The sequence below is a fragment of the Peromyscus leucopus genome, chromosome 13 (genome assembly GCF_004664715.2).
Source record: "Peromyscus leucopus breed LL Stock chromosome 13, UCI_PerLeu_2.1, whole genome shotgun sequence".
NCBI lineage: Eukaryota > Metazoa > Chordata > Mammalia > Rodentia > Cricetidae > Peromyscus > Peromyscus leucopus.
The window spans coordinates 64,442,263-64,460,853 of record NC_051074.1 but is presented as its reverse complement, the minus strand read 5'-3'; the positions used below and the strand labels follow the sequence as shown (position 1 = coordinate 64,460,853).

The following is an 18,591-nucleotide window of genomic DNA, read 5'->3' as shown; positions in this document are numbered from 1 at the left end:
GATGTAAGAAAGAATATAATTAAGAAGAGAATAACATAGCTTGTATGCAAACAGATGATGAGAGAAGAGGCTACACAGTGCATGTATGCCATCATGCTTTAGTTCAAGGACACACGGGATTTAGTTTTAACTCATCCCCTTTGATGAGTGTTAATTTTTTTAATCCTTGAATCTCTGTAGCATCTACACCATGGAAAGGAAAGAATTCTTCTCAGGAAATAAATTTTATTCACCAATAATTTCTTTTTCCTCTCTCTCCAGGTGGATATTTCCACAGCAACCATAAATCACAGAGTTCAGGTGTTTTACCTTAACCGAACATTCTTGGCATTGTTTACTCATGAGTGACAACTTCCGAACTCAACATGATGTGTTAATCATGTGTCTCTCATCAGCTTGGTTGTGATTTGACCTTATAAACTGTAATTGATTACAGTTGTGCTATCTCTAGTAAGTACCGGGTAATCATTTTCATGCAATAATTTTCCCTAAATTTGGAGAGTTTAAGTTCATTTCATGACAGAAGTCTTTGTCATGGAAGTGACAGAGTAACAGTGTCTCTGGCACCTTCACTGCACTCAAAGGAAAAGTGCAAATCAGACCATTTGACAAACATTTGGGGGTGGGGAACAGCCGCCAACTTACAGGTCTTCCTTTGGGGCCTCGGTCCCCTCTTGGTCCTTGTGATCCTGGAGGGCCCTAAAATACAAATTATGATTATGGATATAAACATTCATGAATTTTTAAAGGATTTAATTGGTAAAAGAACACTGAAACAGAAACATCACATTTCCAATTTAGTGCAGTTGGAGACTGGATAACAAAGCCTGTGTGTATGAATGTACTATAAACAAAAGGGCCGAGTGTTTCAGGAGTGAGGTTCAAAGATCTGCAAACAATTAGGTACCACATAAAGGTACTGTGGAACTAAACATACTAGCATAGCTACTAATTACAAATTAAACATCATTTTCATAGATTTGTCCTAATGTAAATCTCTGGCAATTAAGTTATAGGTACAAAAACTTAAGAGTTCATGTCTGGAGACACACATAAAAGTGCAAACCCTAAATTATCAATTATCTGGTGGAATGTGGGAATTCAGATTGGTACAGAATGCTCCAGACCACTCATCACTGGCCTACCTGCTGCTTCCAGTCTACTGTTGCTTCATGTACATTCAAACAGCGACTTAACTATTATTTCTACTGCATATATACGTGCACATACATAAAGTCTGCTTATAATTTCTCAAATTATAATTGCCACAGTTTCTGCCTTGCTAAAAAAAAATACTTTATTTAAAAATTGTTATTCATTTCAACCAACAACACTGTTTCTGTTGTTTTATTTAATTTTTTATTAAGATTTCCAGACTGGCCGGGCGGTGGTGGCGCACGCCTTTAATCCCAGCACTCGGGAGGCAGAGCCAGGCGGATCTCTGTGAGTTCGAGGTCAGCCTGGGCTACCAAGTGAGTTCCAGGAAAGGCACAAAGCTACACAGAGAAACCCTGTCTCGAAAAACAAACAAACAAAGAAAAAAAAAAAAAAAAGAAAGAAAGAAAGAAAAAAAAAAAAAAAAAGATTTCCAGACTGGCCCTGCAACTCCTTTGGCTCAAGGATCTTCTTCCTCAGCCTCCTGAAAAGCAGGAACTATGTGTCTTGTTGCCAAGCCCTGCTCAGCGTCACTGTGTAAAAGCAGAAACTTCCAAAGTAAAAAAAGTAAAATGAGTTTGTTAGATCTATGTTAGTATTTTATTTCAAGAGATCTGATGTATTTTGATATTTAAATGGTATGTATGTGAGTGTGTGTGTGTGTGTGTGTGTGTGTGTGTGTGTGTGTGTGTGTAGCTATTGATAGTCCAAACCTGAGATAAATAGCCTTTATGTAAAGCCAGGAATCTGTCATGCTGGTATATAACTTCTCAAATTCTACTGCAATATATTATTTAAGTAAATAAATAAATCTCTCTTAATCAGTAAGTATACAAGTATGCTCTCATTTCAAGAACAAGGTCTGCCTAAATTAACAATGTAAACATAGATTGTTTTTCCTTTCACTAACAGCAAGACTAATGCATAAGAAAAAATACAGTTTTTCAGCTTCAGGATGAACTGACCCTGTGTGCCATGTACTGCTTCAAAATACAATGTCTAAATCTGAAGCCAGTTTAAAGTAACACACTTTGGGATGTCAAGCATCCTTTTGTGCGTTGCTGTTTTCTTGTGTTAGTCTGGCCAGCAAAAATGTTCAGCATTCACAACAAATACTGGAGAGAAGTACTTACTGCAGGTCCTGGACGACCGCGTATGCCCGTTACCTAAACGCCAAACAAGAAAATATGTAAAGACAAAGTTTGCAGAGACTTGGAAAGCTCAACAGTCTAATGAATAAAAACAAAATTACAGTGGAATCTTTTCAAGGGTGTTACCAACTAGCTGCACTTCCTCTGCCTTGAGTTAAAATATCACCTATTTTGAACTCTAATATAGGAAAATAGTGTTGGCATGGAAAGTGATACACCCACATTGAAGACAGGGGTACTGCACTAAATCTTCGCTCTCACGGCAGCTGTGTGGCCTTGAACTAATTACTATTCTCTCTATACTGTTTCTTTAAGTGGAAATTTATATGCAGACTCAAAAGCAAATGGTGTCTATGAAATAATCTTACTCATAGAATTATGTGGATTGATAACTGTTTGTCAAATACTTAGAATCTAAGATATGTTAAACATGAAAAGGGGAAACTATAGGAAGTGTTTACTTTTCAGGCAAACTGAGAAAATAGGGTTTAAAGATAAAGCAAAAATGTGTATACTACCAAATAATTAACATGTGACTTTTTCTCTTAATAGATTGGTAAAAACTGATGTAAAACCTACGGTTTGAAATGATATCAACTCAATAATATCTATGATGTATCTTCTGGTCACTGACAAGGATAAAGATGTCCTGAGAATTCTGAATTAATGTGGAATTTCGAGCAGGATCAAGAAATGACATACTTCCAAAAGTGTGGAACATCACTATATATACATGTCAGTCATGTAAATATAAAATTTAATGTTATAAAGTATTAGATAGTGTATCAAATACTGTATTTGTCTTGTGCATATTATATTAAAATTTTTCTTTATAAAATAACTTTGTTTTTAAAGGAAACAATATCCAACTACTACAGTTATGCTTGAAAAATGATACATATAATGTTTCATATATAAATATATAACATATAATATAGAACACACATATATACTTACAACAGGCACTAATCCTGGTTCTCCTTTTTGTCCCTAGGAAGATTTTTTTTTTAAAGAAGAAACCAATTAGTAGAATACAAATTATTTTGAGCAATATCATGTCATACTAGGCTACAGAAACACTGGGAATGTCTACAAAACACTAACAATGAGACAAAAAGTTTACATTCCATAATCAAAGCATTTAGTCAGATATTATTTGTGAACACAACTTCTACTTAGCTGAAGAAGGTAAAATAAATCTAGCATATGAAATGAGAAAAGCTTCATTTCACTTTGTCTTTCACAGATCAAAAGCAAAGAGCTGACTAGAATAAGAAAGAGTCAGGAGGAAAGACATAAAGATGAGGTGTCATGGAGTCACCTCCCCAAAGATTAAAATCATAGAAGAAACCCAGAGAGGTGTGTTTGTGTGCGCGTTTCCCACACATACTAAGTGGCAGGGTTATCGTTATAAACAGAAACCATCATTGCCACCTGTTCTCCTTTCATAGAATTCATGGAGAACATCAGATGTGACAAGTGCTTATCTCTTCAGAAGAGAAGACAACTGTTCCAGTTGTACACTTCTCAGTCTCCGAAGGAAAAGCTGGAAAAAGTCAACTGCACAGGAAGAGTTGCCAAGTCAACCTATGTGCTTCCGCAAAGGAGCAACAAGGAAACTAGACATGAGAGGCATTTCGTTTGAGCACAGAGCTATAGATTTTTGAAGTGCATATACTGATTTTATGATCTCAGTATGTAGGGTAAATAATGTTGGGTGGCCTGATATACATGTATTTCCTCATATATTAATTAGTGTTTATACATGTATTTCCTCATATATTAATTAGTGTTATCTGCTTCAGTGTTTGTCTTCCAGTGATTTGGGTTTCCTTGATACCATCATTGTGTCTGCCTATTTTGCTTCCTCGATGATCTTCATGAGCCAATTAGTATCAATTAACACAATATAAAATGCCCTCTTCTGTTAAGCAACTGAGGAGAGCAAGTGTGACTTCAACTCACATCCTACTTGCAAGGACTGCAGGAGGGGAGTGTCTGAGTTTAATTTCTTCTCTCACATATAATATTATTTCATCTAATTATAAAATCAAATATGTGGCTAGTAGGGAATTTTGGAAGCAGAGGAAATACACAGAAGAAATTATCTCACTCAGTACCTTGCAGATATCCAGGGATACCATTCTGACATGTCCCCATCATTTTTATGCCCTCTCACTTATCTGTCAAAGCTACACTGGTACATCCCTAAACTGTCATATTAAAAATAAATAAACTATAGTGAACATCCTTGAGTATCAATGCTTGGATGGCATCATGGTTGATATGTAAGAGATGCTTCTAGAAAGTATGTGGGTTAAAAGTCATACTGCTTTTGTTTTTTGTTTTATTGTTCTTTTTTTGGTCTAGGTCACCAAATTGTATACTCCAAGGAGGCAATCTAATTAAATCTTTCCAACATTACCTCACACATGAAAAACTGATGCAATCGCAATATTAAAACTTTTATAATTTTAATGATCATAATGACAGACTCAGTGGCAGGATATACAACACAGTGATCACATCAATTGATGTGAGTCTGGAGCAGGCAATGATTCACAGAAGGGAAGTGGCCTTAGAGCAAAGGCAGTTGTTAGGGTAACAGTTATGACTACTGATGTCCTCATATGCATGAAGCTCTTCTCTAGGAGAACATTTTAAGGTCCTGAAGGTGAAGGAGGGGGAAAAGGGCAAGTAGTGTGCTTTAGAAAAACATTAATTTATTTTGGATCAATTAATTCTCCTTCAATGGAAAAACCAACTCATTAAAGAAGAACTCTCTTCACTTTCTTTCCTTTTCTTATCATCCCTCCTTCCTCTTCCTCAATCTATCCCTGCCAGCAGATTAACATCATGTTTCTAATACATATAAAATATTTACTAAGTGCAATGATTAATAAAAAGTTGGAAACAGTAGAACATGTTCCAAAATCTCTAATATAGTTCATAACTTTCTGACAGAAATGGACATATAAAAAATTAGATCAGTGGTTGAATGCTTGTCTAGTATATGGAAAGCCCGGGCTCTCCCACACTGAAGAAGTAAAAGACAAATGAACTGTAGAGCCCACAGGTTAGTGGCCTCTATAACTAAGTAGTCAAGGAACTGTGTTCATTTGGTCTCAGTAGATTTCAGGCTACTTTATACCCATGCCAAGCTTCCAGACATTTCAGAGCACAGTTCTGTATGAATAGTATCAGAAAAAAAATGCTTGTGAAAAATAAATTATACAAAGTAATACTCACCTTTCTTCCTCTACCTACAAAAAGAAAAAATAAATATGTCATTTTATGGAGAAACAACTATGAAAAACAGGCAACACATATGCTTTCAATAGTATATTTCTTATAGATACAGATTTCAACATAGACAGGTTATCTGCCCACTAATATGGTACAGCTCAAAAACTGTCTTAAATCAATTCCAACAAAGAAAATAGTATGTATATTTGGAATATTCTCATGTGGTCATAATTTTCCTCATAGCATTCAGAGATTCCAGTGTTAACAAAACCAAGAAAACTAATCATTTTTATCATAAATTATTTTTAATGAATGTTCCTTGTTGGTTTTAATATTGTAAATTAGTCAAGTAGTTTAGTTAAATGCAAAGTGTATTAAATGCCCAATTCTGCAATGAAAATCTGCATCCTGCATCCTGTCCTCTGTCCCTTGATTCCCGGTCTCTGTCAAGCCTTGTACCATCAGAAGTCACTACTCTTGGTTTCTTGTATATTATTATAATCTTCATAAATAAGCAAATTATACCAGGCACCTAACTTTTCCTTGTTCTCCTTTTCTTATCTGCATATAGCTGTAGGTATTTAAATCATACAAATGTTTGCATAAAAGTTGTTTTTCTGTTTCATTTTCAAATCAGGATCTCTTTTCAGGAATCCAGCACATTCCATTTAACAGCATTACTTTCCTCACAATTAATTATTTGGCTTGTTTCTGTTTTATTTTTTTTCCTCTTTGCTGAAGACAGCTTATTGTCCTACCGCAATATTTCAAAGAATGGATGTGAGAGCTATAGGTATAATTTTGGGGCTTTGGTGGACTAGCCAGAAACCATATTAGTTATTATAAATAATGCTATAATGAATAATGATTTTATATATATGACCAGCTGTAAGCATATTTGTAACATAAATTTTCTTAAATTCTTTGAATCAATGAATAGAAAAATGTATTTTGATGTACTATCAACATACAGTCTCCTGAGGTTATAACCACTTTATTATACACCTGCGGTCAGGGAGCAAAGCTCTCAGAACAACAGCTGGTAATACAACGCACTAACAATCACTACAACATTGTCCAGTTTGCTAAGTGAAACAATGTGACTGAAGTCCCAATTCTGATTTTGAGGGAATTTGACAGTATCATACTCAATTTCCTTTAAAACTTATGTTATTTCCTCTCCTATCTTTTATTATTGCTATTTTATTATTTGTAGCTGAAATTTCTTTATACATAAAATATAGTCATCATTTGTAACTTGAATTGCAAATTTGCTTGATTTCTTGCATGCCAATGTGCTGTGGGATGTCTTTCTGTATGCTGTAAATGTGTTACTCTGATTGGTTGATAAATAAAACGCTGATTGGTCAGTAGCTAGGCAGGAAGTATAGGCGGGATAAACAGACAAGCAGAATTCTAGGAAGTGGAAGTCTGAGTCAGGAGACACCAGCCTGCCATTCAGGGAGCAGCATGTAACAGCACACAGGTAAAGCCGCGGAACATGTGGCAACATATAGATGAACAGAAATGGGCTGAGTTTAAATATAAGAGCTAGTTAGTGGTAGGCCTGAGCTAATGGCTGAGCAGTTTTAATTAATATAAGCTTCAGAGTGATTATTTTATAAGCAGCTGTGGGGTCTGTGGGGCTGGGCAGGACCAGAGAAAACTTCAGCTACACCAATGTTTGTTTTTTATTTTGTTTTCTTTGTTTGCGTGCTGGCAATTAACCTAAGGCCTCACTCATGGTGTCTGAATACTCTACCACTGGACTGAACCAAAGCCTCAGAAAAAGCTTTCTATATTTCATGACTACAAAAGAATTCTGCATCTTTGACATGAGTAGAATTCCCTTTTATCTCATTTTAGCCCACTATTTGTGTTTGCCCTGTGTGACTATTATGAATCTAAGATTTGTCTAAGATTCAGCTGTTCTAAAGGTCTTATGATATTTAGTATTCATGACTGACTATGATAAGACATTCAAATTTTTAAGCTTTTGCTTATCTATTATAATTTTATCAGCTATTTCTTGTGTGTTTTGTCTTAATTATAGATATTTGTTATTGCTACAAATGGGATATGTTTTATCTCATTATTTATATTATAAGACAATTTTTACCCAGCAAATCTGTATATTTCTACTGGTTAATTTTATATTACACTGCCTTGTAGTAACTTTTTACTCAGTTTATTTAGGTTTTATAAATGCACACTTTTGTTTTTGTGGAAACTACAATGTTTATTGCTGTAAAGGAACATGTCTTTATGCTACCGTAAGGGAACCTACTGTATGCTACCAGTCATACAAAATGCATAGAAGGCAAAATTATAATTTTCAAATTTCTGTTCAATTTTCCCAACTAACTAAATGTTTTCCCAGGCACTGTCAGGGCTACAGAGTTTTCTTGAATAACATCATGGTTTGTTCTGTTCCATTGTGTTAGTTGCTTCTTTGGAGACTTTTCAATAATATATATGACTGTGGTAATATTGTATTCCCCAATATATTGTACACCTTAATAACCTTATCTGGGGTCAGAGAACAGAACAGCCACTAGATATAGAGGCCAGAAAATGGTGGCACACACGCCTTTAATCCTACCACTTGGGAGGCAGAGATCCATGTGCATCTCTGTGAATTTAAAACCACACTGGAAACAACCAGGCATGGTGACTCACGCCTTTAATACCAGGAAGTGATGGCAGGAGGCAGAATGGACTATAAGGCGTGAGGACCAGGAACTAGAGCTGGTTATGCTTTTAGGCTTTTGAGCAGCAGTTCAGCTGAGATTCATTCTGGATAAGGACTCAAAGACTTCTAGTTTAAGGAAACAAGATCAGCTAAGGAAATAGCGAGGTGAGGTTAGCTGTGGCTTGTTCTGCTTCTCTGATCTTCAAGCATTCACCCCAATCTGGCTCTGGGTTTGTTTTTATTAATAAGACCTTCCAATAATTTGTGCTACATATGGCTATCTTCTACATATATTCTGCCTTTTACTGTGTTCAATTCTTCTTGATTAATGTACTGTTTTTCTCTTCCCACGGGTGACATCAATAACTCTTTTGTCATCTGTGCACTATTACCTCGTTGGTCAACTTCCTAGTTCATCTTTCAGTTTTACTTTTCCTGTTTCTTCCACATCACTGCACATTGATCCTGCTAACAGCTTTTTTTCTTAGATACAATTATGACTTTACTAAGTTCTGACCTGGAGGTACATCTTAGCACTTAATAAGTCTTATATAAAGTACCCAGTACTCTGAAAGTTCAGGACTATCCTTGGCTAAATCACTTAAAGGCAGCTTGGTATACAGGAGAACTTGTCTCAAAAAAAAAAGCTGTATAATTGGTTAGAATATTGTTGGCTCATTTTGGTATGGGTTCATTTTGTTTGGATTTGGTTCTTAGTTCCTGCTAGCCTAATGTGTAGCTCAGACTGACTTTGAACTCTTAATCTTTCTACCTCACTTCCCAAGTCCCGAAATAAAGGTAAGCACCACTATATTCAGCCTCAGAAATTGAATGTGAGCTATGGCCACACATATGCCAATGTGTTCTGTGTCTCATAAATTTAACAGAAACCAGTTACCCTTCTCTCATGTTTCATTTGTATAAATTTGTTGCCATTCAGTTTTCACTACTGTGCTTGGAATGAGTTGCATTCTCCTACACTGACTATTCGCAGAAAGTTATAGATTTTGCTTTCTGACATTGTTGACATATTCCCACTTACTTTTGTTTATCCCCAAGGGTTAATTGTGCTGATTCCTGGGCATCTGTGGGATTATGTCTGCTTCCAGGAGCTTTTGTGTCTTTATCATTCTATTACACGTTTATCATGCTGCACAAATTTGAGTTTAAGTATTTATTTTAGGTGCATTGTTTCTGCTAAATAATATCCAAGATGAAAAGATATAAGTTGCTGTATAATATTTCCATGTATGTACTGCTGAATACTTCATTTTTTTTTGTTATTTTCAATGGAATTTGTCAAAAGAAAAAGGAAACTTTGATAATGTCTTGACAATGACTAGTACAAGGACTAAAGCAAGCAACTTAAAAGCTTAATGTTGGTCTTATATAACTCATTAAAATATGCAAATGATAACACATGCCTGTCCCTTTGATTAAAATCAAATATATATCAATTAAACACAAATACTTTTTTCTATAAAAATATTTAAAAACCCAGTAACTTGTATCATTCTTTTCTCTAAGAACTTGGCTCCACTTCCTTCTATTATATGGTTCACATTAATCACACCCTGGATTTTTAAGGCAATGTAAGAGAAACTGCTAGAGCAGTAATTATATTATAAATAATTATCATATTCTGTAGGGTGAAGCTTATACATTCTGCATTTTCTCTTGGCAATGAAACAGAAGGCCAACAAAATATCTTGGAGGCACCTTTTATAAACACAATGACAGCAGCCATCTATAATGCACAATCATTCTCTAATTTGGCATAACCATTCAAAACAAGATCCTCTAATAGTTAAGAAAACAAGAAATCACTGTCTACTTCTACGCTAATTGACCTCAGAGGGGGAAACTAGGTTCCTTACTTGCTCCAGGAGGCTCATCACACTTTTAAAAGAAATATGTTTAGTTTTCTGGTTTCAAAGTTATTAACCCCTGGGGTCACAGAGTTAGTTGCTATGATTATTCACTTGGATTGTTCAACTCTGAGGACAATAATCACTGGAAAATAAAGGTGGGCCATCGGCTCTATTCTAAACAGATTTGAGCATTCTTACCAAAATTAGTATCTCCACCTCCAGATGTTTGTGGGCATACTTGACAGCATTCCCCAGCAGGTGTTATAGGATTGGCACAGTTGAGCACATCTAGGCACTTTATCTTGTCACAAAGAATGGCACCATTGTCGCAGACACAGATCTCACATGGAGAAGGTTTCCAAATGTCTCTGTTTAAATACATCTGGCCATTTTGAGTACATGCTATTTCTTCACCATATTCATCTGAAATAAAAAGAAAAGATATTAATAATCTGAAATTTTATAATCTATGGAATGTTTGAGATAATAAGGTATCATTTTGGTTTTAAAAAAATTCAAAGATGTACCCTCCTAGGCTTGAGACCTACATCAGTCAGCAAAGTCCCTATTGTGCAAGCAAAGGGGAGCTGAATTTAGGTCCATAGCACCCATGCACAAGGCTGGGCAAGTGTCGTCACATGTGCCTGTGACTCTAGTGCTGGCAGGTGGATTCCCAGAGACCTAACCACTCAATCTAGACAAGTTCAATGAAAGATTCCTTCTCAACACAGATAGAAAGCAATTGTGGAAGATACCCAACATCAGTCTTTGGCTTTAACTCTCTCTCTCTCTCTCTCTCTCTCTCTCTCTCTCTCTCTCTCTCTCTCTCTCACCAATGCATGAACACACAGAGAGAGGGAGTATGAGGAAGAGGGGGAGGAGAAAAGAGAAGGGGTTAATCTCTTGAGGAGACGAAAGATCAATTAACTTATTCACATAAAACAGTGAATAGTTCATCATGAAATGGTGAATGAAATACAAATTCCCCTAATAGGTGGAGAAGAAAAAAATGAACCAAAGTAAGTATGCTTTTTAGCCAAAGAATGTTTCTAACAAGATTTTATTTTTGAAATTATAAGTGATTGAATGTAATAAAGTTTTGTAAAGAGGGACAGAAAGAAGCCATTTGAAAAGAGAGCAAAAAGGATTTCCAAAGGGAATGAGTAACTTCAGTACATGTAAACCCTACATGATTTTCAACTTACTAGAGATTTTATACAAGTAAATCTCAAGCAAGGAATTCAAGTGGACTCATGTACTGAGAGAAACTTCCAAATAATAGCATATAGGCTTCTGAGAATTATTTTAAACATGAATTGAAAATGAAATAACCATTTCCTATCTCTTGGATTAGGTTTCCATTAACCATACCAAACTGAGGGTATTCATTTTTAAACTGTAATAGAAACACAAAACTCACAAAGATAATGAGAGGATTATCTTTACATTGAAATTAATTAAGGAAAGTTATAGCAAAAGCAATATGTTTTATATAACTTTACTAATTACCTTTCTATATTTAGATAAAAGTTATTTTTAATATTGGGAAATATGTATGCATGTATATATATGAAGCAACAACCATTGCCATAGGGAGAGTTCTGGTGCTAGGAGCTGAGAAGCGCCTGAGTATTTAGAACTGCAATAATTCACTTGTGTTTTATTATGTGTAGGTTGGTCTCTTATAAAAATTGAAACCAATCACATAATACAAGTACTTTTTCGTTGTTGCTTCATATGTTTTTTGTTGTTGCTGCTTTCTGTTCTGCACAAATGATCCTGCTGCCTGGTTCAGAGTTCTGTCAGTTATGCTATATCGTCATGGCTATCACAGCCTACAGCTACCAAGAGTTTTGCTTCAGGGTTCCACCCCACATGGCCTTCTTCAACAAGGAGACAATGGGTTCCCTTGTTTAGACCCACCTACTCCCCTCTGGAACTTCCTGCAACAACCACACAGAGGAAAATAGGCATCTCAACCCTACTAGATTTAGTCCTCACCTGACATTTTAAATACCTCCACTGAAAGAAGAAAGGCAATTGAACAGAGGAGTGAGGGAGCACTCAACCAACAAACTTCTTCAGATGCTGAAGTCTCAGGAAAGAAAGAGAATGGTACCCAGTTCTCAGAAACAGACAGGTCATCTGTCAAGTGCTTAGAACAAGACTGCTGGGGGACACTGATATCACAACCTTACCCTCTAGACTCAGTTATTATTGCAGAGGAGGAGGCAATAAGATTGTGAGGGCCTGTCCAGGCCACCCATCACTACATAGTGAAGCTCTGTATCAATATTTCAAAATAGAGAGGGAGGGAGGGAGGGAGGGAGGGAGGGAGGGAGGGAGGGAGGGAGGGAAAAGAAGGAAGGAAGGATTGTAAGATGCAGAAACAGTGGCTGTCTGTGGTGGTATTGTGTTCCCCAAAATGTTGTGTACTCTAATAAACTTACCTGGGGTCAGAGAACAGACAAGCCACTAGTTAGGCAGTGATAGCACACGCCTTTAATCCTAGCATTCCAGAGACAGAAATCCCTCTGGATCTCCGTGAGTTCAAGGCCACATTGGAAATAGCCAAGCATGGTGACACACGCCTTTAATCCCAGAAAGCCAGCCTTTAATCCCAGGGAGTGGTGGTAGAAAGAAGAAAGATATACTAGAAGCATTTGGCTGGTTAAACATTTGGCCTGGTTAAGCTTCAGGTTTTTGAGCAGTAATTCAGCTGAGACCAATTCCGGATGAGGACTCAGAGGCCTCCAGTCTGAGGAGACAAGACCAGCTGAGGATCCGACGAGGTGAGATAGCTGTGGCGTGTTCTGTCTCTCTGATCTACCAGCATGGACCCCAATAACTCGCCTCAGGTTTGATTTTATTAATAAGAACTTTTAAGATTCATGCTACAGCTGTCTACAGTCAACAGTTATGTCCCAGACATATGATAGTTGCACACATGAATTCACATCAGATGTAACTGACTGCACAAGACCAGACCAATCAAAATCCCACCCTTAGTTGAGAATGGTTGGCAATTTATGGCTTCTAGGGGACAGAGAGTCAAGTTATTTTCAAAGATGCCCCATGAATGGCTATCCACACACATGCACATTCAGGCAGCACTGCATGAACTCTAAGTTTAAAGTAAAAGAGCAAACAATACTGGGAAAACTAAGTGGTGAAGGGATGATAGAGTAATTAGATAGGATAAAATTGAGGGGTAGTTATTAAATTGCATTATGTACATGTATGAAATTCTCAATAAAATGTGTTATAGCTGCATTAAAAAATGAGTTGTAAGCATTCTACTCCCAAAGTAAACATTCCAAAACATGATCTATAAACATGGACTCACGTTCATAATCAATTGAATAATTACAATAAGTAGATAAATTTAAAATAACTTCTGAGTGGCAAGATGGCTCAGTAGGTAAAGGCTCCTGTAGTAAAGCCTGAGCTTAACCCCGGGGGAACCCACAGAGTGGAAAGAGAGCAACCCGAAGATTTCCTCTGTCTTCCATGCTCTCGTTCTGTGTTCCCCATCTCCTGCATGCAAACATGTGGGCAGGCACACAGAATAAATGCATAAAAGTAATTTTTAAAGTGAAAAGAACTTTGTTCACCAAGTTTTGGTTGAGTAAGCAGCATCTGTTCACTGGTTTTAAAGTCCTTGCTTGAAAATGAAATACTACATAATGTCCAATTGCTATTTCTCTCACAATTTGGGTGGTCAAGGTTGGGGATTGTGTACATTAATGGGGATGAGGTGGTAGTGGGTATGTGCTGATTGTTCAAATATTGAAAGCATATATATATATATATATATCACTTGGAATATCTTATATTAATATGGATTGTTACATATAACATTTTATACAACATTATGAAGTTATAATTACTGATAAAATAAAAACAAATTTATATAAATTATTATACAATGCATTAACATCAATTAACTATGGAATTGTTATACTATATAATTCCATTTTGTAACACTTAATGTACTACAAACTACTAATTTAAATTTGCATATGTATAATGAAATATTCTTAGATACAGCATATTATTAGATGTATTAGATGTGGTAATATATACAATATAACTGAAATGAACTAAAAGCTGGGAAGTCAAAATATACAAGATTGCATGCAAATTTTCAATTAGATATAAATATTAAGCAGATGGCTTAATCATATTGCTGCAGCTACTTCTGGAAAGGAGGTTTTGAGAATTCTTTCCCCAGTTCACTAGTCCATTTACATTGTTCAGAGTACTTTTGTCTTTGTCAATAAAGCTACTTCTATTCAATCCCTAACTCAAAAGGCATTTCTTGTTTTATATCTTCTGATGACTGCTGGGATTTTCAAATAATCTGTACTGTTTTCTCTGAAAGTCAAATAAACTTGTTCTTGAACCTGATATGAGAGTGGGAGAGGAGGGGAAGAGAGAGAGAGAGAGAGAGAGAGAGAGAGAGAGAGAGAGAGAGAGAGAGAGAGAGAGAGAGAGAGATTGGAAGAAAAGACTCACCCTTTCAGTTCTGTGTTAACACAAATAATAGCAATTTCTTCCTGAAAGTTTAAGACAATGTGATCTCAACCCAAGGGGCAGAGGGGGGGGGGTGTCACTGTATTGCTTTCTTTAAATGGCAATGCCAAAAGCTGGTTTTATACTTTGATTCATCACTGATCTCTTTCTCCTGAGAATTTATAATTAAATTTAAGATGATATGGACATGTAGTTGGAACGCTTTTAAATGGCAAGGAGATGAAAAACCACATTCACTACTGAGGCATGCCTTCTCTTCGCCCACACAAGAATCTGTTCCCATTACAGAGGGCTCAGTGAAGTCTCGTTGTGCATGTCTGAATGAAAGATGTGTGCAAACCAAGAGTGGTTAGAAAATAGAGCTCATGCACTCCTCTGTGCTTCTACATGGCGGATGTGCATAATATGTCATCCTTTATGCTTCTATGGCCATTTACTTAAATGAAAAGCAGAATAGGAAACAAAATGGTGGTCAGTTTGTTGAAAAGAATTACAAAGATGTTGTCATGAAATAACTGTTGTATGAATAAAAACAAAAAAGTAAGAATTTTTAAATGACATCTTGAGAAATCTAATAGTGCCCTCACGACTCTGCTACTCAACTCAGAAACATAATCCAGGCTCACATCTATAGTCTAGATTTGAGTCCTAGAAAACACACACACACACACACACACACACACACACACACACACACTCACATCCTGCAAATCTGTGACTTTTTGCTACTTACACTTTTTGGTACTTATAGTTTATTAATGTCTCTAAAATTTAAAAGAGTTTGAAATCTGGTCATATTTTTATTCTTTTCTAATTTCCATGATGTAGTTTCCCATATCTTAACTTCCATGCTACAGGATTGTTTTCTCCTTACTAAATACCCCAGCACACTGTCTCCATTGTGAAGTCACCCGCAAAGCTCTGGCATGGCTGTCTAGATGGAGAGGTGTATTTTGTTTGATCATATTTTACTTGAAACCAACTCAATTGTCCTATGTTTGTAAAAAACTTTCATAGATCTGTTTTCTTACAAATTTTATGTGCTTTCCAATTTAATTGTCTAAATTCAGTTCTTAATCACTAGATGGCAGAGCAATCTTATAACAATAAACAATCAGAAACCTAAGATTTTAAAGCTGCCGTTTGCCAACTATGGGCTAACATGCCCCACATTTCCATTCCTTCATACATAGTATGTGTGAAAAAGATACCACATAGAAGATCTCAAGTTCAAAGCCAACTAGGGCTATGTCATGATACTTTATCTCAAAAATAAAGAGGTGGGGGAGGAGGGGACAGACTGGAGAGATATTAGGAGGGGTTATGAACAGTTGCTATGCTTGCAGAGGACTTGAATTTGGTTCCCAGCACCCAAAGTTCATAATGCCCTGTGACTCCAGCTCCAGGGAATTCAATAACCTCTTCTGGCCTCCATGAATATCCCCACACACATGATATATACACATGCACACACACACACACACACACACACACACACACAAATACATAGATAGATAAATAGATAAAATAAATCTTGAGAAATGAAAGAATACATATTCCTAAGACACATGATTCCTAAATCATATAACTAAAGTTCTTCTTTATAGATCCTGAAGAAAATAAATTTAATTCCATATGCATACTACTATTATATCTTAAAACTAAAATTGCAAATAACCTAAGGGCCTTTAACTATGGTTAATTGAAGGTCTTCCCTGTAGAAATTATGCAGTGCATTTTTTACTACAACAATTTCTCCTCTCTTGTTCAAACAAATGTTTGCTCTGATCAATTTCTTCTCCTGAGCTGTAAAATCCTTGGGTCCCCAAATGCTGCCCATCTCAGGAATGTTTGCCTGATGTCTTATAAATTTTTTTTTATAAATTTATCTCTCTCATAGTGTGGATGAGGGTCAAAGAAATATATCTAGCCTGTGAACAAACATATTGAAAAATAGAACTTTCATCTCTTTCCTCTCACTTAAATTCCCAGAGGACATGTACTTTGGACCCTTATTTTGAATGAAAGGAAATGGGTAACATGGTGGTTCTTGACAGAGTGTCTCGACCTCTGTGAGGCCAGACAGGAAGAAGAAAGTGTTGGTTCTAACAACTTGTATTTCAGAACATTCCATGCTATGGTCGTGAAGTTCTGAGATACCATTATTTAAAGCTTCTGTGAGTGTCATGCTCACTTCACTGTCTTCTTGTGGTACAAAGGAAGCAACAGCAAATGGTACCACCCATCTTTTCAGACCTGTCCACAGACACTGTCTCTCAAGGCATGGCCAGTCTCAGCTCTCTGGACCTCTCCACAGACACTGTCACTCAAGGCATGGCCAACCTTAGCTTGGTCTGGCTTCCAGAGACTCTTCTAAGCAAAGTCCCTACTTCCGTGGAGTGCCTATTACCACAGGAAAAGACAAGGAGAGGAACATTCATTTTTCCCTTTAGCCTCTGCTGAGTAAGTACCAGCAGTACCATGTCCTTGTTTCTCATGCTTTAAAAGTCAGAAGCATCTGAAGCCACCAGAGACTACTGAAGGGGACTGTGATTTGGCAATGTGTTTTCATCTCAGCTTCAAGGTTGTGGCATGTAGGCAGGCAGGTAAGTATGAAAGGGTTGTGGGAACTTTCACCTTCTGTTGTTAAATCTTCTAAGTTTTATTGTAATAAGATACCAAATGTAAATACACTTTTAGGATATTCATCCAAATTGTTATTTTCTGTGCTCTCTGCCATTGGTCTAAGTGAACAGGAGTAGGCATTTGTTGTGTTTGAATATGAAGTGCCAAGTCTTGGTCCCCAGCTTGCTCTATTCAGAGATGGTTGGATCATGAATGTATAAACTTCATCAATGGATTAAAGCATTGAGTTCACAGCTGAAAGGGTTATTACTATATGGGGCCCAGCTGGAAGAAATGGGTCACTAGGAGTTGTCACTGAATGATATATCCTGTCCCTGGACACTTTCTATTGGTTTGCTCTCCTCCAATTTGCCAAGGTGAGCCACTTATCTCTACCCACCCTGAAACTGTCTCACCACATATAGGCCATGAAGCAGAAACATCCAGTGAGCACTGACTGGAACTTTGGAAATTTTAACAAAACATTCCCTTACGTTGTTTGTCAGAGCTTCTGTCATAGACAAAAGAATTGTCTACCACAGCATCCAAAGGCTACTGAGCTGAGCTAAATTCCTGTTCTACTAAGAATGATTTTATTTTATAATCTAAAGCAACATGAAAAATTGTTATTAAAATCTGAGAAATTACAAAGAAGATGACCTCAACACAGTTTCAGGGCTGCCTACAAATGAACAGGCTTGGTAAATGATGACAGAGATAATATCCTGAGGACTGCCATTAAAGGTTTTTTTTAATCACACACAAAAGCTTTTCAGTTAACTAGCAAAACTGCTGGTTTTACTTGACTTAAAATGGAAAAAATGAAACGCAAAGACAAGACTCTCTTATTAGGTATTACTTAGGTTTCTTTCCATGTGCCATTTGGAAACGCAAATAATTGTGGCCAAGTTATGAAACTAAAATTACACATACTTGTGTGCAATGCTCATCTATAATTCTGTCTGCAAGAATGACTTTTCAGGCTGTTATGGGTTTGTCGTTACTGTTGTTAGTTTCCTCACATACAGAGATGCAACACATAGCTCAAGCCCCTGAATATTTGCAAAAGCACTACAGAGAATGTGGTGAACCTATCCACCTATCCTCATACAGTACTGAGGAGGTACTAACATACTTCATACAAGTAAACTTTATAGGTAGGTAGATGATAGATAGATAGATAGATAGATAGATAGATAGATGATAAAAGGGGATCTAAATAGTAATTTTATGTAATTAAATATCCTTAGATAGATAGATAGATAGATAGATGAGATGATATAAACAGATAGATGATAGATGATAGATAGATGAT

The 18,591-nt window shown here is 36.5% G+C and overlaps 1 protein-coding gene across 1 annotated transcript in view; it reads right to left on the bottom strand.

Moving 5' to 3' along the window:
- The window catches only part of Col5a2 (collagen type V alpha 2 chain), a 131,513-nt gene that overhangs the window by 54,470 nt on the left and 58,452 nt on the right, over positions 1 to 18,591 (bottom strand). The window contains exons 2-6 of the mRNA XM_028887045.2: positions 10,314 to 10,538; positions 5,556 to 5,569; positions 3,264 to 3,296; positions 2,289 to 2,321; positions 646 to 699 (exon numbers count right to left, since the gene is read on the bottom strand). Of these exons, the coding sequence (XP_028742878.1) occupies positions 646 to 699; positions 2,289 to 2,321; positions 3,264 to 3,296; positions 5,556 to 5,569; positions 10,314 to 10,538 (359 nt within the window). The remainder of the gene's footprint in view (positions 1 to 645; positions 700 to 2,288; positions 2,322 to 3,263; positions 3,297 to 5,555; positions 5,570 to 10,313; positions 10,539 to 18,591) is intronic.